At 41.3% G+C, this 20,901-nt stretch overlaps 2 protein-coding genes across 2 annotated transcripts in view; one reads left to right on the top strand and one right to left on the bottom strand.

The window, feature by feature from the left end:
* The window catches only part of sntg1 (syntrophin, gamma 1), a 31,801-nt gene extending 27,938 nt beyond the window's left edge, over positions 1-3,863 (top strand). Inside the window, exons 17-18 of the mRNA XM_068603915.1 lie at positions 1,809-1,919; positions 2,058-3,863. Coding sequence (XP_068460016.1) covers positions 1,809-1,919; positions 2,058-2,240 — 294 coding nt within the window. The 3' untranslated portion in view covers positions 2,241-3,863. The remainder of the gene's footprint in view (positions 1-1,808; positions 1,920-2,057) is intronic.
* Positions 3,864-5,099: 1,236 nt separating this feature from the next.
* Positions 5,100-19,008, bottom strand: pcmtd1 (protein-L-isoaspartate (D-aspartate) O-methyltransferase domain containing 1). The gene is made up of 6 exons (XM_068603928.1): positions 18,769-19,008; positions 12,990-13,458; positions 12,476-12,578; positions 11,957-12,128; positions 8,764-8,887; positions 5,100-8,325 (listed from the first exon to the last, which is right to left on the bottom strand). The coding sequence occupies exons 1-6, from the start codon at positions 18,781-18,783 to the stop codon at positions 7,952-7,954; spliced, it is 1,257 nt and encodes a 418-aa protein (XP_068460029.1). The 5' UTR covers positions 18,784-19,008; the 3' UTR covers positions 5,100-7,951.
* Between the last annotated feature and the right edge of the window lie 1,893 nt (positions 19,009-20,901).

The following is a 20,901-nucleotide window of genomic DNA, read 5'->3' as shown; positions in this document are numbered from 1 at the left end:
GGCTGCCTCTCGGCTCTGCCGCGGAAACGCTGTGAACGTCCCCCAGGTCCGGTCACATGGAAGCACACGCAGGTTGGACGGCGTTACATAACGCTGCTTTCGTCCCAACTCGTTTGAAACGCTGAAACAACTCACTCGCCAAAACGCGGATGCGTCATTTCTGAGCGTGTGCGAGATGATTTCAGAGATCCGTCATCGCCGCAGACTGCACATCTTTTAAAACGTACGCGCGTCTGCCGTGACCTCGTGTCCGTCACCAGGATCGCCACTGAAAGAGGTCCCGGAGAAAGATCTCGGGAGAACAGCGGGGTTCCCTGTAAAAGACCAGCAGTCCGATTCTTTGCTTCATGGCTTTTGTTCTTCATCAACATCCAATTTTGATCAGTTTTGAAATGAAAACGCGTCTCATGCGCCAGAGTGAACAAATATATCCCCTGTGGGTTTAATATTTTGGCATTTCTGTGTTTTATTTAGCAAACGAAGAATAAGGAAATCCTCTCTTGCTCTGGTTAAAAAGAAGCATCCCAGGTGCATGCTGGTCCTAAACTTGCCCACCAACTGGATATATAACCTGAGCCTGGTGTCCATAGTGCTGCTAATCCCTCCAAAAATTGAAACAAATACCAAGCAAACATACAATATCTTCCTTCAGAAATTGAATATATCGAACAAATGAAATACCCAAAACAAATAAAAAAGGAGCTCCTACAATAACTAATGTAAAAATACTTATTATGCAGGAGGATGGCTGCTGTCCGTGCTTTATCGTTACATATTACTCTCATCATTCTTACTGCTCCATTAATGTTTAAGACTTTAACGAGTTCGATGTAGCCGGTCAAAGTGAGCTAAATGATCTTAATGAATTTATACTGTTGGGTAATTTAATCTACAGCAATGTTTCAATGATCATTTTATGGGAAATCCTAATATGTTAAGTATGAGGTATCTGCAGCTGTCGCGTAAAAGGGGAATAAAGAGTATAATGATCCTTCTAGAATGGATTAAAGTAGGAATATATGATCGCAGAACACCAACTTTAACAGAAATAACACTGAGCGGAACCTCATGGGGATTTAATCCTGCGAGGAAACAGAGCTAACAGAGCTAACATGCCTCCATGCGCCGTGGGCCTCAGTACAGATCTACTTTTACAGCTGCTTGTGACTGACATGAAGGAGACGGAGATATCGTCGCCTGTCAGAGTCAGAGTGGGCTCCAAAGGAAAGCTGGAGAGGTGACACTCTCTCTGTTTCGCTCGGATGTGTCGTGAATATCTGCTCCGAATTTGAAAGATTCCTCTCCCAGTGGGACTTCCTGTGTATGGCATGTTAAACCTTGTTTTTCTTCTTCTTCTTCTTCTTCTTCTTCTTCTTCTTCTTCTTCTTCTTCTTCTTCTTCTTCTTCTTCTTCTTCTTCTTCTTCTTCTTCCTCTCCTTCTCATGCTGTAATTAATCTGATTGGTGTCACGGTAATAATTACAGTTACAGATGCATATTCATGTGAAAGCGTGGGCCAGCTGTCTACCTATGGTTTGGCTCCCCGTGCAGCTTTTGTTTATTCAGCTCAACACTAATTGAATCACCGAGGCTCTGCTATTTCAGGTGGAATCACTGCGGCTTGTTAAATGTCCTAATCGCGGAAATAACAAGCCGGGTGACATGCTCCGTTTCTCACCGGGTCCACGCAATATCAGCGCTACTCGTGACATCGGGCAAACGGGAAAGAAACGCAGTCCTTTGTGTTGTGGTTTGTTGTGGTTTGACCTGAAAGTTAGTTTTTAAACCCTTGTGATTCCCTCTCTCCAGGCGGTCCTGTGGAGATACAAGTTCTCCCAATTAAAAGGCTCCTCCGATGACGGAAAAAGCAAGATCAAGTTTCTGTTCCAAAATCAAGACTCCAAATCTATTGAAGCGAAGGTAACACTTATCTCCCGGAGAACATTAATGCTGCATGTCCAGGAAACGGCTCTTCAACAAGACAATCACAGCAACAAAGTTATAAAAAATGGATGACTTACGTATGTTCCCCCCCCCCCCTCCCCTCTCGTCTTTTAGGAGCTGGAGTTCTCCAACCTCTTCGCCGTGCTTCATTGCATTCACGCTTTCTTTGCTGCCAAAGTCGCTTGCCTGGATCCGATTTTCGTGGAGAGCCAAGGCACCGCGATGACCGCCGGGTTTCCGTCCCTTTGCAGCATCTCGTGTAACTCACAGACGCCGAATCTCAAGTACGCCACCTGACAGACTCCTTCTGAAAAGGATGCTCCCGCTGAAGCTGCGGCCGTGGCCTGAAGAGGCGGACGGGGGAGAACGGAACGATGGTCAAATGATGACGTCATTTCAAAAAAACAAAAAAAAAAGACCTCTTTTGGGAGTGATATACTTGATATTGTGGAAGAAGTTCCAGATTTTCTTCTTTGGACCTAAAACAGGAATCTCTGCTTTGAAAGACTTCACCAAGTGGACACGGACACGTGCGATTCTAATGTGTTTTTAAGTGAAATTGTCCTCTTGATCCTCAGACATCCTTATGATCGACACAACAAATGCAGTTCTTTTCCCACTGTAGCCTGCTTTTTGTTTTTTTAACGTGATTTTATTCCAGATTTTGGAGCCTTTTCGTCTTTTCATCGGACAGTAAATCACTTCTGTGAGGATCTGTCTGCACACTGATACGATGACGCGTTCTGTATTTCATTTGTTTGTGTGCTCTTGAGGTGAAACATTTCCCCCCGTACATTCATACTAGAAGTAGAATTTCATTTCCACTGGAGTGTAATACGAGTGCGTCAAAAAGTGACACGGCGACATAAATCTGAGTCGGTATTTCCGACGTATTTCCACGGATGTTTGCTGACACCTTTGGTCGGATGAAAGGACCGTTTTTCCATGTACGCGTGCGACGATACCGAGTGACCTCGTTTATTTCTCTCTGTATATGACGTAAAAACCCCGAAGCTGAGGTCAGCAGGCTTGTATGAAGGCGTAGTTTTGTATCACAGAGCGACCACGCAACTATAATCTGACAATACAACTCTAAACATGATGAGAGATAAAAAACCTTCAATGATGTTTAGAGCACTTTCCCCCCCAAAACTTGATTATGTAAATAAACACTGACATTCAAATGAACTCAAAGAATGATGAATTACGGCGATTACTTGAGGGATTAAGCGCAGGGATTATGGCGTTTTGATAATTTGATGTGCACCAGAGATATAACCAGGTGGAAACCTCACGACCTCGCGCTCTCTCCATCATCCTCTCAAATGACCAGAAAATCTGCTGCGGTGTCTTTTTTTTTTTTTTGTGTGTGTGTTGCAACTTCCGCTTGTAAATACGACAACTTTTCATTGACTATTAACGATGAAAGAATAAAAAAAACACAGTGAGATATGTAGCGCGCGTGGCCTCCGAAAGGTTTGAGATGCCCCCTTTAATGAAGAAACGTCTCTCTGTGTTAAACTGTTCATAAATGCAGCAGAGTGATAACTAACCTATCATCCTCCAGAAGAGTTCAGGTCAATTAGCGCGTATTAGTCATGCTCTTACCTTCCATTTCCACAGCGGAGTCCAAACAGACGGGGCCCATGGGGAAGTAAACTCTAGAGGATCGCAGATGAAACGGGGTCAGTGAAGTGCTTTGTTAAGCTGACACGAGTGTCTGAGGGAGAGTAATGGTGGTGCAGTCTATGCAAAGAAAGTCTGAGTGATGCGTTTGTGCTTGAAAGTGATCTCCGTTGCAGACCTTTACATATCTATCGCAGGATCCCAGAGAGCCAGGTTTGTTTTATTTTTTTGCAGATGTTTTATTAACAAATACTCTGTGTGATAAATTAATAAATGAGACCTTTTATAACATGGCTTCACTTTGTGGTGGGTTTTTTTTTTTTTCCCCCCGGGAAGTTTGGTTTTCGAGAGCTGAGGTGTTTGCGAGAGTGTAATTTGATTGTACTTAAAAGGGCGTTCTGCTTCCTGTACTTACATGTGTTATTGGAAGCAGCGCAAGCTTGAACTATACTTGAAAGAAATTTACATTTTGAAAATTACCCTAATTCGCCGTCTCGCTCAGAGTGGGATGAGCAGATGGATACGAGCTCTCTTGAGGTCTAACGCCAACTCTTGGGAAGAAAGTGGAAATTTAATTCCTTAAATTGTCACTTAAGAACTACAACTTAAAAATATATTGACTGCGAATTTCAGACGCCATTAAATCATTAAGGCTATTGAAATACACAGCGATATTTACATATTAAAATACATTCAGGGCCACAATTATAGCAACAAGACGTGTAGTTAAATACACTTTAGTGGATTTGCTAAGAAAACAGTTTAGTGCACTTAAGTTGAGGGAATCTTTGCTGTATTTTAATATTTTCTGATGGTATTTGCTACATATCAAGTCTGTTACAGATTAAAAACTCCTGATAAACTGAGTGGAATGAAAGAAAAGAGACTGGACTGGTTATGCTGGGACAGAGAGGATGAGTGGACTGGTTATGCTGGGAAAGAGAAGATTTGTATTCTGTACCTTACCTACAATCCTCTCCCTTTTTTCACTTGAACGCAGTAAAATATATACATAAGTAAATGTAAATGTACTCAGAATAAATATGAACTGACTTTAATAATGTACATTTCATGGAAAAATCATTTTACTTTGAGCCCAACTTGAGTAAAATGTGTTATTTAAAAGTATAAAGATTGTCATGTAAAATATTCTGGAGCTCCTTCCTCCATTCCTCGCTGTCAGGTAATCATTTATACATTTAGTAAAATGTTCGCACACAGTATTAAGAGAAACACCCTGAAGATACCTCAGCCTGACTTATTAAATATGCATCGCTTTATACCAATAAGAGTATCCAACTCTTTTCTGGAGATAAAGCTCTTTACATTAAGCAAAGAAAATATCAATCAATAAAGGTTCAAAAGCTGATTTTACACACCAGCTTCTGTTTCTATTGAGACACACTCATACATCTGCATCGTGCACCCATATTCCCTTCATTTTTATACAAACCCTATATTAATTTAACGTCAAAGTGATTTATTACATAAACACCGTCTTGTGTAGACAAGAACATGTTTAATGCATCAACAAGTACGTCGTTTATTTGACAATACAATGCCAGTGTATGTCACTACATTTATTAAATCTTCTTTTATGGATCAACACGAGCTTTAAGTTTGACATTTTTTATATATTCGAGTAAATGAAATCCATTTTTTCAGTGCATGTTCCTCCAGGTCTAGACGCAGTTTCTGTTTGAGAAGACACGTCTTGTACTTCAGCTCCATTTCCTGCAGTGAAAGGTTTTGTAAAGCACAAGTACATTCCACTCTGAACCTGCAGCGCTGCAGCCTTGAGCTTCATGTGCAGACAAGGGGCTCTTTACTTGTCTGTGTTCGTTGCAGGAAATCCATAAATCTGTCAGAAATCCTATAGCGTGAGGGAAGATGGCAACATTTTTCCCGGTGTTTATCAATTAATAGTAGCAGTGACTCCAGCACAAACGACACAAAAAAAAAGAAGCTTTTCAAGGATTCAGGCTGGCACTTTTTTGTCTGATATACTCGATCACGTCGAACACACTCCGGGGGAACGAGGACTTGCATGTAACAAATCAAACAAACGAGACACAGAAAAGGAGCCGCTGCAATGATTAGAAGAGGCGCGACGTGATTGTAACCCTTTTTTTTTTTATTTTTGTGCCAAACATTTACGGAGAAACAACACATTTTTCAAAATGAACTGCACGCACTATGAGAAATCCAGCTGGGCCTGATGAACAGAGACCAAATTAACTTAATATAAAAGCACAGACTTGGTTATGACTTGGTCTTTACCGGGTGCCGTTTTCTTTTTTTTTGCAGTCGCATCTCGTCCACTTCCCGTTTACTTTGGTGCGAGGCGTGACCTGAGAGTCGAGGTTGTCGGTCCCCTGCTTTCAATACTTAATGTGCTCTCTGATTAGCAATTATGTTTTAGGTAATGGTTTATAACCCGTTGCAGACCAGTAATTGGTCATGAGGATTTGAATGGATACTATGCAAATCAAATGGGACCGTGGTGTTGTTGCTAATTATAAAGATGAGAAATTATTCCATTATTGCTTACTTGCAAAGCTTTTCCATGAATGTAAAAAAAAAGAAAAGAAACTCACAGAAAATAATTACCTCTTCACACACAAACTACTAATAGAATAATCACTCCCGTTTTTTTTTTTTCAAACAAAAATATTTGTCATTACACCAGAACAAAATGAATACCATACGCACTACTATATGTCATCTATTTAACAGACAGCAGTGGAGTTTTTGATCTACAGAGTTCCCAGTGTCAAGATACAGTACAGCAAACGGGCGCTACGACAAACCAAATCAAACCGTATGCAGAATCCTATGAGAACAATACATATACATCACTTTTATATTGAATAGAATTCATATCAACAACATTCAACTCAGCTTTTGGAATACTAAAACGACGCATTCAAAGAAAGATGAACGAAATCTCCAAAGTCTGTGAGCATAAAGCATGAAGAATAAGTGGGACATCGATCAGTGGATGTGCGGCTCATCATTTTTTTTAAAGTTTTTTTTTTTTTTTGTCATCTTCCCCACCGTGGAATGTTTTTGTAGAAATATACCTTCGTTTTCGGGTAAATTTAGTGTGCCAGAGAACTCACAGAAGTCCTGATGTGATGGGGTACGTTGGCACTTAGAAGCCACCACTATCAGGAAGGTTCTGCAAGCACATTGTACTTTTTGATTAAACAGGAGCAACATCACAGGTAAAACAAGTCCAGTCCGCCGTACAAATGATTTATACTCTCTCTTTGAGGACTGCAGACTAAGGTGCTTTTTTCGTAGGACACTTCTACACTCGAGGATACAAAAGGCTTGAAAAATCCTCAGCAAATCTGATTTGCATTGAAAAACACAGGACTATACAGAATTTGAGATTTGTCTCAAGGCCATCTACTTGATTAAAATTCTTGAAATCCTCTTTTTTGAATTTTTTTTTTTTTTTTTATCAAATCATTTCCAGTCTTGATCACTTGGGACATCACCTCCAGTGTCATGAGACAGGAAGTAAAGTCAGGAACACCCGACATATTTACAGTAAAATCATGCATTATTCATCATCAATCATCTCCCCTTCACCAGTCCTCTCTAAAACAAAGCTTAAAAAAACCCCTCTGATATGATTAAAAATACTATTTGCATCAACACCATAGAGGAGAGGGGGACCAACGAGAACTCATCATATCAAGTAGGATGTCAGCTTTCAGATGCAAAGTGAGGAAACACAAGCACCCCGTAGAAAAAAAAGTTACATCAAAAAGGTGCCCTGTAGAAAAGAAGAAGAAAAAAAACGACGAATCACTAAAGCCGCTCGCTGATCTCTCGCCACCGGAAGATACAAAACACGTTGACCGGAGAACTGAATCTGAAGAGCAACGACACAACAAGTGCCCCAATTAGTGATTTATGCAGGAAACTCGAAAAAGGAGGAGGAAGTGGCCTCGTTTGACTTTCAGTGTCTTCCGCTTCCTCCTTCTGGTGGACCAATTAATCACCGGCCCCCGACAGTTAAAGCTTCTATGAAAAGTCTCCACCATAGCATGTTCTGACAAATATAATAACTACTTTAGTTTCTCATGTACAATTCTTTAATCTGCACATTTCTGCAGAAATCCTGACGTCGTGATAAAATCGGAATCTCAAAATGGGTTTCTGAAACTGACCTTTTCGTATACTTTTCTTTTACACTTTTTTCTCAATATACAAATTGATTTAATCGATGTCCCTTTCCATCACGGTTTCGCCGTCTCGATTCAATGGAAACAATGCTACATTTGTACGGAAAAAGGGTGAAGAAAAAGCCTTTTCAGCAGGCGCCGCCGCTGCTGCGCCCCGTGATGAGCGGGTATCACATAATCAAGTCATTTCTCTCTGTAATACAGCAAATATGCTTTCAGTGACTCAGGCAGCGGCAAAGACATGATTTGGTCCCTCAACACGTTCACTTGCTTGAGGATTTCGATGTCGCCAATGTCTCTATCTTCCTCCTCCTCCACCTCTTTGTGCTCCTCTTCGGCGTGCTCCTCCTCCTCGCTCTCCACCATCTGGGGGATCAGCTGGTTGCCCACGAAGACGTAGGTGTTGATGCGCCGCCGCCGGCAGCGCCGGCGCTTGCGCTTCTGGGGAACCCTCTGCACGACGCCCTTCCCCTGGCCGTCGTCGTCGGCCAGGTTCCTCAGCGTGCGGCGTATGTGGATCCGAGACAGATCCTGAAGGCTGCGGACAGTCACCGGGGCTGAGGACAAACGGAGATGACAGTCCTTCAGGGCAGCGCAGGGGAAACAAAAACTAAAAAAAACTAAAAAAAACAATAGTCCACACAACTGCAACCGGTCCTTCAACTAGGCCAGCGTCAACAACACAGGCCATCAAGAGAGAGAGAGAGAAAGAGATAGAGAGAGAGAGAGAGAGAGAGAGAGAGAGAGAGAGAGAGAGAGAGAGAGAGAGAGAGAGAGCGGCGTCTCGGTATTTCAAGGAAAAGGATCTACTGGCTGAAGGGCGAGGCTTCATATGTCAAAAGAAATATTGCTGTCGGGATCGTCTCATCACATCACTTTGAATGTCTGACTTTGAAATAGTGCCTGCTTTACACTTCAAGACCAGTTAGGCATAATAAAACACAAGGATAGTTTTTTTTTGTTTTTTTTTCCTTTCGTGAGGCTGGAGAACTTACGCAGCTGGACAGCGTCGGGCTTCTCTCCATCAGCGATGCTCTGCTGGGCCAACGGGGCAAAGGACACCGCCAAGATGTTTTTGCTGTCCCATGTGCACTGGCCAGTCCTGGTTATCTGGGTCAGCTTCACAAAAAGGAGGCAAAACCTGAACTCAACACTTGCACAATACGAAATGTTGCGTGACACTAAAAAGGAGCGAGGAAGCAGAGTTTCTTCAAAATAACTTTTTTGCTTTATTGCGCGTTTGCCGCCTGACTGGAGAAGACCGGTAAGGCGCGACACGTCTCTCACGTTGGTCATCATCTCCGTGAATGTTTGCTTATTAAAACATTCACACATCTAATGAACGTACTCCAAATTGTGCGTGTGTTAATTATGGTTGGAAAGATGCAGGTGAACAATGTGTGACCAAAGATAAACTTTGCCCCCCGGATAAAAACTGAGCCCTTTTTTTTTACATATTCATTCATGCTGCTGTAACAAATAGGTGCATAAAAAATGAACACACACTTGCTTTGTGCGTGAGCAAATTACAGCCGACGGGCTTAAGGAACGAAAGACTGAGAGCGTCAACAAGAGAGGGAAGCGGTAATGATCTCAGCGCTGGATTCTGAGCTTTAAGTCTTTAATCTTTCAGAAAATCTATCGAGAAATTGATGCAAAATCCTAAAAGATCATCTTGACTATTGCATTATTTAATAATGGTTCCAATCTTTAAAAATGTTCCAAATGCATTTAATTGGATGCATCGAGTCTGAATATGCAACACTGCCCACAACTGGAAAACAGATGTATTAAAAGGAGCAGCCATGGTGTTCAACATCACAGCAACACTGCTGCTCATGATTTATTTCACAAATCAATTCATCTGCTAAATTATGTTCTCAATTTAAAATGGATGCATTGTTTGATGCTGAGCTGATGGAGACGTCAAGTTTTGTATAATTCTTGCGTGAAAAAATTAAACAATTATTCAAAGCATCAAAAGAGCAGACAATTCATTTTGTCTACAACTGAATAATTATTTGGCCGATCGTTGCAGTCACAGGATGAAATCGGGCGACGTCGTGGTATCACACGCGCCTATAAGACACATTATCAACGCGTGAGAAGTCATCGCCTCAGTAGATGTTTGCTCGCTTTGGAACGAGTAATTACGAGTCCGCAGTATTGACAGTTATGAAAACACTATTAGACCCGCGAGGCTCTGGACTCATCACGCTTGATAATAAAAGGGAGCGTGTGTGTTAGAGGGAGCTGTGATGGCTTCAGGGAGCGCACGGCAGACCCTGAAGAGGCCCTGAAGGCAACATGGTTCATTCATTCATTCATAGACATTTTGAATGCGCTGCATTCCACACAATAATGCAGCGTGCAGGTCTCTGTGATTACGTTTGATTTCTTTTAATGAAGCCGCGTTTTGCCCAATTTTCCCTCTTATCTCAAGAGGCATTTATCAATCGATTTGGAAATATCGGCCGTAGAGAAATGAGAATCTCGTCTGAATTGATGCCAATTCCTTCAGCATGGTGACCCTAACTTATTGATCCTAACTTATTGCCCCTTATTAATACTAACTTATTGACCCTAACTTATTAATACTAACTTATTGACCCTAACTTATTGACTTTAACTTATGGACCCTAACTTATTGACACTACCTTATTGATACTAACTATTGATACCAACTTATTATGCCTAACTTATTAATACTAACTTATTGACACTAATTTATTGACCCAAATTTATTGATACTAACTTATTGAGCCTAAATTATTGACATTTATTTATTGATACTAACTTATTGACCCGAATTTATTCATAAACTTATTGAGCCTAACTTATTAAGCCTAACTTATTGACACTAACTTATTGACACTAACTTATTGAGTCTAACTTATTGACACTAACTTATTGAGCCTAACTTATTGAGCCTAACTTATTGAGCCTAACTTATTGAGCCTAACTTATTGAGCCTAACTTACAGAACAATTGACTTGTATATAGATGTTTTAATTACATTATTTTTAAGTATTAAAGTAGTAGTAGTAAAGTATTTTTCCTCCTAAGTGTTCACGTTCGCTCCGTCTACTCTGAACCATCTTCATCCAGTGTCTTTGCCCTTGAGCCTGACTGTTATGTCCGTTTATGTATATATTCAGAGCAATGCAAATGTGTGCAAATGTATGTGTACACATACTTGGCCCAATAAAGGTAATTCAGATTTAGAATGATGGAGGGTCAGAAATGACCCCAAGCTAAGTGGGACTCCTGAGCGTATGCATCAAGAGCCCTTTATGCTTTTTGAGAACGCCTCCCATCATAAAGAATAATAATGTGGAGTACGTTTGAGATGACCTCTATATAATGCCATCCATTATGAAAAACAATGGCTTGTTGCTGCCATTAGTACCCCGCCACGTCTTTGAAGATACTCAATCATACAGCGCGACAGCATTTTCATGAAGCTCAGTATATCTCATGATTCATAACTGTCCACTCTGGATAGTCATTTTTGTTCTTTTTTTTTGTGGTGCAGATTAAAGACCGCCACAAAGAGGGTGGGGTGGAGAAAATATATATGTTTTTTAAATGATTTACATTAGTGTGGACTTTCTGAGCAGATGTGAGCTTTCATGTGGTGCTTTCATTTCATTCAATTTTCTGATCAAAATGAGAATTATTTCCTCCCCTCATGATTCATAAGCCTGTTTTTGCTCTTACTCAAGCCTTCTACTTTCTCTAAAAACACAGCTGATGGATTTCCTATGAGTATATCGCGCTCACGCCTTAAATAACAACATAAAATCTCTGGTCACAATATCTAATAAATGTCAAGCGCTGCCCGAAATCCTTGACCGTGAATCTGTCGTGATCTTTCCCTCCTAACCGGGGGGAAAAACATTCTCCACCAACTTCCCAAAAAGGTTTTGAATGCACTCTTCCATGCCCCCCCTGCAGTCACCTTCCACTTTTTTGAACTAAAACATTTATTTATTCACCCCTCTGTGTGCTCCTTACTCCGCTGCTCAAATCCAGGGGCAGTTGTGGCTCAATAATGCATGTGAAAATTGCATAACCAGTCTTGTAGGTCAAAGCCATTTTTACCTTGTTCTCCCTCACGTGTTAGCGGTTTGAATAGCAATAATTATGCGTTACTTCTGTGTCAGTCAGGAGGCTTGTAGCACTTACCTGGTCTTCTATCGGCATCACCAGAATGCCTCCAACTTTGAGCAGGACTTTCATGTAATTTTCGTGGTCTTTTTGCACTCCTGCGCCGCAGTAGATGCGATCGTATTGGTGACTGTCTGGCGAGATTTCAAGGCAATTCCCCACCACAAAGACGGGTTCACAGAACTCAAACCTGTGGAAGAAATAATGACGAGTATCGTTAATAAAATGCATAAAAAAACAATGGGAAACTTTTGTTTGTTTCATTCTTTCTTTCTTTCAGACTCATCCCATTTGTGTGCTGTGACAAAATCATGCAGAATAGACAAAGTCAGAACTATCACCTGTGGTGGTTTAAACACACTGAAACCTTGATTTTTGGCCTCCGCCATCTTGGCTGTGTTCATAACCTTCACCTTTCACAACCAGAGGACTTTACCTAAAGATTTGAATCTTTTTTTCTAACTCTGGGCAAAAAAAAACAAAACAAATTGGTGTTTTTGCCACACAAAAAAAAGCTTCATAAAAGCAAGAACTTACTTGTCAAAGCTGTCACTATTCTTTATGAAATCCTCCAGTTTCTCTCTGGCATATTCAACCACATCCTTATGGAGCTCAACTCCATGGTTCACACCAAATGGCCCTGAGAGAAGAAACAAAACACACAACAGGAACAATCAAAACCACAGCATTACCTACTGTGACTTCATATAGCACTGAAACGGTTAACTGTGTTTTTGTATTATTGAACACATTACATCCATCTGCATTTTACAGATTAAGTGATAATAAACTGAATGTTGAGTTTTAAACAATTTGTAAATGGTCCCTTGGCCTTAAGGAAACTGAAGTGCGTCTTTTACAAATGTTTTTCTTCTTTTAAAATAGCTGAAAATTACAGTTTCAGTGCTATTATCGCTGAAGAGCTGATATGCAGGCACACGCTGTACTTTTGTAGTACATTTGTTTGACCTAGATTTTATATTTGAGCACTTCCCACACATGAAAAAAAAGAAGAGGAAAAACAACACAGAGCCGGGCACGCTGTGCTTACCTACGATAAGGCCGACCATCGTGCTCAAGTAGCCGGTCCCACTGCCCAGATTGAGGAAAGAAAGTCCGGGCTGCAGTTTGAGGGCCTCCATCACCTCAGAGTATATGCACGGCGCGGACAGGTGTATGTTGCCGTGCTTCCACGCCAAGTCTTTGTAGGCACTGTCCCGGTAGCCGTCCAGATAGTAGTCACCGCGGTCTATGGCCCGAAAAGCCTGCTCGACTTTCTCCGTGCGAATATACTGGGCCTCCTTCAGGTTATCAATGAGGTCGTCGTTGTCCTCCCCGGCGCTCACGGCTCCCCCCATGGCGAGAAGAGGAGAGAAACACAAGGGCCGAACTCGTACTCCCGCGTGAGCCGATTCCTCCTCAGAGTGGCATGGGGAGGAACGTCTGCTGACCCGAACGCTGCCGCCGCTGTGACTCCTGGAGCGTCGGCTCAGACCGCGGTCATGCAGGCAGCAAGTGACCTGAGGAAACAGCACATGAACACATTACGGCCACGCGGCGTCTGTGCAGATTAGAGGACACTGAAGCGATGATGCGTTCATCTTCTCCCACGGCTGGAGTTGTCTTTCTGGAGAGAAAGTAGCAACAGAAAGAGACAGACTGAATATCAATTATTATATATCAGTGGTTTTCTAAATGAATTCAATTTAAGGGAGCGTTGAAATAGTAACGCTGTATATATTTGAATATTAACTACAAACAACATATCCGCCAAAAGTTCATGTTTGAAAACAACCCAATAGCACAACATTAAGGCATTTTAATTAAATAATATCATGTGTGGCATTACATAGGGAGCCTTCCGATTACTATTATGCACATCATTACCCCCCGAGATTAACCTCCAAACACACACTTCCCTTTTACAACTTGTTCACTCGATTTCAATGTATAAAGGCATTTTTTTTTCTCTTCATAACAGACATTTTTCTTGCTCTTTGACATGGCTTTAGGAACAAAGACGGCATTAATGTAAATTGTTACACATTTTCCTCCAAATAACGTCTCCGTTGGACATGCTATATCCCGTGTGCACAGTGTAATGTGCTGTATACTGTATAGAATGTTTTTTTAAATTATTTTCAGCCGAAACGATTAGTTGAATCGATCGAGTCAAACGCTGAGAGTTCACCGCTTCACTTCACCGGGTCAATGAAAACGGATCTGAAAGTTACTTCCATTGCGAGTCCCGAGCCAACGGCTTTACTACGCAATACTATTAAGGACGACATCGTAGAAATAAAAAAAAAAGGAGGAAACTACCACCACATGCTGCTTTTTAAATATTTTATAGATGCTTTGATGACTTAAGTACCCCACAACTGGCACAGGAGCGAACGGGGTGGAGCTGGAGATGCAGCCGAGGAGGACGAGCCTTGAATTCCCCCTCTGCCTCCTCAGCATCTCCACATCTGACTCAGCTAATACAGATTAAACTCAGAGGTGACTTTGTAGTGGGAGGCCTGGTAAGGTAATTTTCCACGGGCTCTTTCTCACAGGCAAGAAGAATCATTGATTCGCTCACCATCACCAATCGCACCCCAGCCCCCCCCTCTCCTCTCTGTAATGCATAGTCCTTTTTGAAGGAGCCGGCATTTGAAAGAGAAAATCCAGGAAAATGGGTCAGGGGAGGTATTCCACAAGCAAATTGCTTTTTGAGCACTGCTGTACAGTCGTAGCGATGATAATCTAGTGTCTTGAAACAGGAGTCATCATTCACCCACTCCTTTCAAGACGAATCAAAGAAGCAGCAGCTGCTGCGTGATAACAGTTGTTGCTATAGTGAAGCTAGTCCTTTCCAGAACAGAACAAATAATTAAATAATAATAATCACTGTGTAAAAAGGAAGTGCTAAACACACACTACTCAGTGTCAACTGGGTTAAACCCTGGTGTGTGTGTGTGTGTGTGGAAAGGTACGCCGACGCCATGTCAGGTCACGACTGCCGGCTGTGATCCACGACCCGCTGGAAGCCCACAGGATGACAGAACGTGTAACGGAGATCGACCCGAGTGCTGGAACCAAACACCGAGGGCCCGTCGAGGCGCGACATGCACACACACTGCCGAGCAGCAGACGGTGAGAGGGCAGCTGATGATACTTGCGGTCACCGGCATTTACACTCGACATTCAGACATTTTTAGCGACTCATTTGCAAACTCTGGCCAGCAAAGAAGCGGGGGGCAAAGTGCAACAAGAATAAACACACGTGCGTGTCAATAAGCCTCACGTTTGCATCCGGGGTGTTGTAACAAGGGCACATTTGTCATGTGTGGTTAAAGCTACGATACAAGTACACAAATATGTATATTTGTATGATTGATTTCGACATTTTTACACCGCGGCGCTTTGTCACACATACGCGGGAAGCAAAAATGTGAGCATTCACAGTGAAGGATAAGAAACTGGATAAAAGAGACTTGAGACTGTGTATTTAATGAGGTATGTCTGTATGGAAAATAAATTCACCGACAATTTTCCCTGCAACGTCAAACGTATTATTAATACAACCTGTGAGCAAATGTGCTTTACAAATGCAAATTTCCTAGAAGTGCTCATTTGTTTCGCTACAAAAGGTACCTGAATTGAATATGTTATTGAAGTCGGAGTATTCCCCTGTGCAAAGAAGCGTGTTGTGTTTCTCTCCTCGCCGAGTGACAACACCTGCACGTTGCATTGTAATTCAGAACACCACTCCTGTAATACATATTACCTTTTTGTAAAAGCTGCACTAGTTCTACGCCATCCTGAGTGCCACCAGCAGGTCAAATACTTTCATTTCATGACCTGAAAAACTAATGACCCAAGTGCCATTAAAGCTGCCGTCCGTGGAACACGGAAGATAAATCATGACGATCTTGGGTCACCTAATGATCTTCTTTTTTTTCTGGCAGTGAAATGTCCATTTTTACATAATATACCTTTAAAATATGAATATGGTGATGCATTGTGAATACGTTAGGGGTCCTCAGAGGATACATCTTTTGAATGTTAATGACCTGCTGACCCCTCCTCTCGGGTGAAACCCCCAAGGAAACGTTTTACACATAATGTCTGATTACATATTCTAGAAGGGCAGACGGTCACCGTTGAAAGTTTTCATTTTTAGATGTTTTTTTACCCCCATGACCATGGGCTATTGATCTACTTTCTGACAAATCCTGAGACGGGAAGTTCTTTTTAAAGACCGGCATTTTAGTAACCATCGCAGCAGTATGTCTTCCTCTCCGATTCAAAACTTTTAGGCAACGTTAGTCGTTTTTTAATAAAGACTTTCATTTCCACGACTGCACAATGTCCCAGAGTCTAATGAGTCACTCTATGTAATGACCACCCCCTTCCTTTAGTGCCATCCTCAGACTGCAATATTAGAGACGGCCATGAAAACCTAAAAATAAAAAATAACAAAGAAGATGTTTGTGGCCAGCAGTGGATCAGTGCTTTTGATTAAGGTCACAATATGGCAGTTCCTCCGAGTCCATCCCCGGGCTTGTGGTAGAGATCTTATGGTGCAATGGGACTGAATGTGAGGCGGATTCACATCCATCTATATTTATGCCACTTTGACCACTGGACTGTGAGTTAATTGGCCACAAACAGCCACAGGAAGTGACAGCGGAGGCGTCTGTTGTGCCTGGCAAACAGGAGCATGCAGGTGGGTGTGAAACATTATTAGCTGGAACTCCAGCTGTTTCACTTATTCCCCTCTAGGATCCTCTCAATGTTGCTGCTATTGACTCTGCATATATTCACAGAAAGAAGGCATACAGCTTTGAGATGAACGTAATGAACACCTAAAGCTGACGTGTCTTTCCCTCAATGTGTAGCACCTACATCGACCCGTAACTGTTTGCATCTCGCTGTGCTTACATTTCACTTTCTGATGTGTGGTGAGTATGATGACATCACAAGGCCGTAGACTTTAGGTGTTGTTAATTGCTGTCAACGCCTCAGAGGCGTTAATTCAACAAGAGCTGAAGCTTATAGTGTCAGAAAATTACATGGCAACTGTATTAATAGATTCATCTTTTTAGTTGAGAGGATGTGCTGCTTTTCTGAGTTGTATGTTTGTCCAAATTGAGATACAAGATCTCTTCTGCAAGATGTATATCAAGTAAAAAAAAATACAAACACGATGTAAACTACTTCCAGTTTTTTCAAACGAGATGAAGATGCATGCTTAGAAGTTTTCCTTGCAGCAAAAGTATTTTTTATTAAAGTGAAAATGTAAGGTTTATATATATATATATATATATATATATATATATATATATATATATATATATATATATATATATATATGGCTTTTGAAATAGACTTCAGAGGTGCCACAGTGTGTGTAAGGCCCTAGACGAGTGCCATCTAGTGTTGAGACAATACAAATCACGAGGTGATGAATGTGAACTTGTAAAATCATACATTTGGTCTACTAGCAGTTTTAAATCAACTATAAGTTAACAAGAGACATCTGTAGCAAATTAAAAGTAGTCTGTAAGGAATTCAAGATGGTGCGATTTCACAGTTAATTGAATATCTTCAGTTTTTGTGCAGTTGAGGACAAAATATAAACACTTCTTTAAAATCTAGTAAATTAGCATTGACACATTTTGTTTCATACAGTTTAAAGACCAACCCATAAAAATAATAGGAATATGAATCAATACCGGCCAAAATCAGTACAGTAACTGTAAAGTAACTGTTTATTCAGCTGTTGTAGTTGGTGCATTATTTATAATGTAGTTGAGCAAACCTTTCAATGAGAAACCACTTAAATGTAGTTGTACTTATATCATCACACAGATGTATTTGTATTTTCTGCTCCCTTGGTATTTACAGATGTGCCTAAATTCCCACGATTGACACCTGATGCGGCCAATCGGCTCTCTTCCTGGTCACGTGCTGCAGTTGCCACACAGATGGCGGCCCATCAGCCAATCAGCTGCCGGGACACTTTCTTCGCACTGCGTGTGACGATGGAGCAAAAACAACAACAGCGGGTTTTTTTTCACAAGAAACAAAAATGCTTTCAAGCGTTATTAATCGCAGCTGTTTCTTTAAAAACAATCCTGCACAAAACAACACACACGTGCGAGAGAAACCAGATGCACGAGCTGACAAATACCGAACACGCCGTGTTTTTGTGCATTCATCCATCTTTTGTTCCCACTTGTCGACCATTAAGGCAGTTGCTCTCTCTGCAGTGCGATTAACCTCAATCTTTAAACAGTGACTAGCTAAACCGGTTTGTTAAAAAGGAAGGAGAAAAACAATATAAAAAAGAGGCACATGTCCCTGCACCGTGTTAGAAACTACTGTGTGGGGAAATAAATAACCCCCCCACCAAAACAAACGACTTCTCTGAGCTTCTTCCGCTCTGACGTCTGTGAGAGAAAAGTCAGAAAATAAAAGACGACACACACAAACAAACAAACAAACTCGGACAGCTGACTAATCAGTTCGTGTTTATTAAAATCGTGTTTCAGTCGTCTCTCGGGTCGAGTGGACGGCAGCGGACACGGGGCTAACGTTAGCCGTCGCGGGCCCGAGTGCGCCACAACAAAACAGAGACAAAGCAGGTTAGGTAAGCTCGCCTCTTTATCCTGCCAGTTAGCAAACACACACACACATACACACACATACGCACACGCCAACAACAACACAACAGTTTAATGAAGCTCGCGCGTTAGTGTGCTGCCAGCGAAACAACCCCGCCAACTGACACAAACAAAGGCAGTTAGCTTAATATATAAAACGTGAAGAGAGATACTCACAATGCCGTGTCGCATTAACTCGCTCCTCGTAGCCGGATGCTCCGTGCAATGCGACGGCCCGTTGACTCTCAGACGTTCAGGCAGCCTTTCTTTTTCCTTTCCTTTCTTTTCCAAGAAGCCGATTGCTCTCACTAGTTTAGTTTGTCTGGTCTGCGCGAGAAGAAATGGGTGAAGTAAGTTGGTGTGCGCGAGCCGTTGTGTCGAAGTGGGAGAAGAGAGACACAGCTGAGGAGAGGATGTAAACATAGGTCACGTGGTTTAAATGTTGTCGATAGAGGGAGGCACTGTTGCTCACATTTATCTGTCTGTCTGTTACTTTAATCTATCTATCCATCTGTCTGTCTATCTATTACTTTGATCTGTCTGTCTTTCTACCTATCTCTCTATCTGTCTGTTTTTTACTTTGCTCTATCTATATGTCTATCTGTCAATCTATCTATATGTTTGTCTGTCTGTCTATTACTTTGATCTGTCTGTCTACTCTGTCTATTTGTTGGTCTATCTATCTATGTGTCTGTTCATCTATTACTTTGGTCTGTCTATCTGTCTATTTATCTATATGTCTGTCTGTCTATTACTTTGATCTGTCTGTCTGTCTGTCTATCTGTTTGTTTATTTATCTATGTGTCTGTCTGTCTATTACTTTGACCTGTCTGTCCATCCGTCTATTACTTTAATCCATCTATCAATCAATCAGGTTTGTACAGTCAAGTGTGGCTAATTATTATAATTACTTTGATGTGTTATTGTTGTTGTGTACAGCACTAAAATGGAAACCACATCCATTACAGTGAAACAATTATCTGGCAATACTTTGTGCAGTTTATGTTGTTGTTTTCCTCTAAAAAAAACTCTCTCCCTTCAGGTATTTTAAGTTATCTCTAATGGACGGATTGATTATTTACAATTAATTAATCAGGGTCTACTTGACACTAAACCATACTGACTTTTCTGCTATTAATTACATCACACCATTGTCACTTTTTTGTATAGTTTTATATATTTTACTTCTGTTTTCATTCGTGATTCCTCTTACTATTTACTCTCTGTATTAAATCAGTCCTTGTGCTGCTGCGACACACAGATCTTATCCGACCATATCAGCAGATAAAGGTCGACTAAAAGCATAATATATTAAGAAATATAGGTCAGGAATAATATATCCCCCGTGACGAGCCTGTTCATTATCATTTCCTTTTAATGAGAGAGTTCAGCATCTGTAAGATCCTGGAAAGTTTCACCCACCTTGCAACCTCACAGTTCCCTTAAGGAAAGGTTTAAATTTAGCCTGCAGCTGGTTTTACAGTTCTGGAAGTGTGGGAATGGACGAGCAGACGGGCGAAGTTTCAGGGACCTCGCTTCCCCTCGTCCTTAGATAATACAGTATATTACTTGTTCGAAGAGGAAGGCAGTCAGTTCAAGAACATTAATGTCTTTTTTTATTGCAATAAAATGGAGATATTGACGTCACAAAAAAAGGTTTTATATGTTGAACGGAAAATGTACTTTCTAACCAAACCACATTCATCCTGTTTTGAGAACGCTGAAGCTCAAAGTCAAAAACTATTCATACAGAATATTAAGAGTTTTAGGACAGACAGCATCCTGGTTGATTAGTTGACAAAGTAGCTGATAGAATAGAAGATTTTTTTTAAAAATCCACCCGCATTCACAGTGGAGTGTTTGTATTTAACTGTCTTTTCACCCTAAGACACATCGTTTCGTCTTTTTTCTTCTCTTTCTTATTTTGCAGTGCGGAGCAGTTTGCTCTCTAAAGTGACGCATCTGTTGACTTCCTCTTCCGGTGGTTTCATTACGCAACACAGACACAGTATTGTGTGACCACAGTGTTGCAGACTGCTTAATGTGGGATTATTCTAGTTTTTAAGTAATTGAATGCTGGGCCTGACTCATATGTCAGGATCATTAGTCGAGTCACTCAAGGGCCGTAACAGGCCTGACTAATCAAGATCAGCTCCTCCTCTCCAAGTAAGGCCTGTTTTAGCGCCTTGATTAGTACGCGAAACATGAACCCAGGGCCCGGATTTGAGAAATATTAAGCTCAGGAGTCTCGCTGTATTCATGCACAATGCTAATAACACAGTTTTATGCATTAGTTATAATTATTAAGTG

Source organism: Clinocottus analis, unplaced genomic scaffold (genome assembly GCF_023055335.1).
Source record: "Clinocottus analis isolate CAN_PGR_092001 unplaced genomic scaffold, fCliAna1.0.p SCAF_11, whole genome shotgun sequence".
Classification (NCBI taxonomy): Eukaryota; Metazoa; Chordata; class Actinopteri; order Perciformes; family Cottidae; genus Clinocottus; species Clinocottus analis.
The sequence above is the reverse complement of the archived record's forward strand: the minus strand, read 5'-3'. Positions and strand labels throughout refer to the sequence as shown.

Bases quoted from the DNA above. Each gene is read 5' to 3' on its own strand.
- pcmtd1 (XM_068603928.1), bottom strand. The intron at 12,129-12,475 runs GTAAGTTCTTGC...TTTCTTCCACAG, and splicing joins AATAGTGACAGCTTTGACAA to GTTTGAGTTCTGTGAACCCG. The intron at 8,326-8,763 runs GTAAGTTCTCCA...GTTTGTCCTCAG, and splicing joins GCCCGACGCTGTCCAGCTGC to CCCCGGTGACTGTCCGCAGC.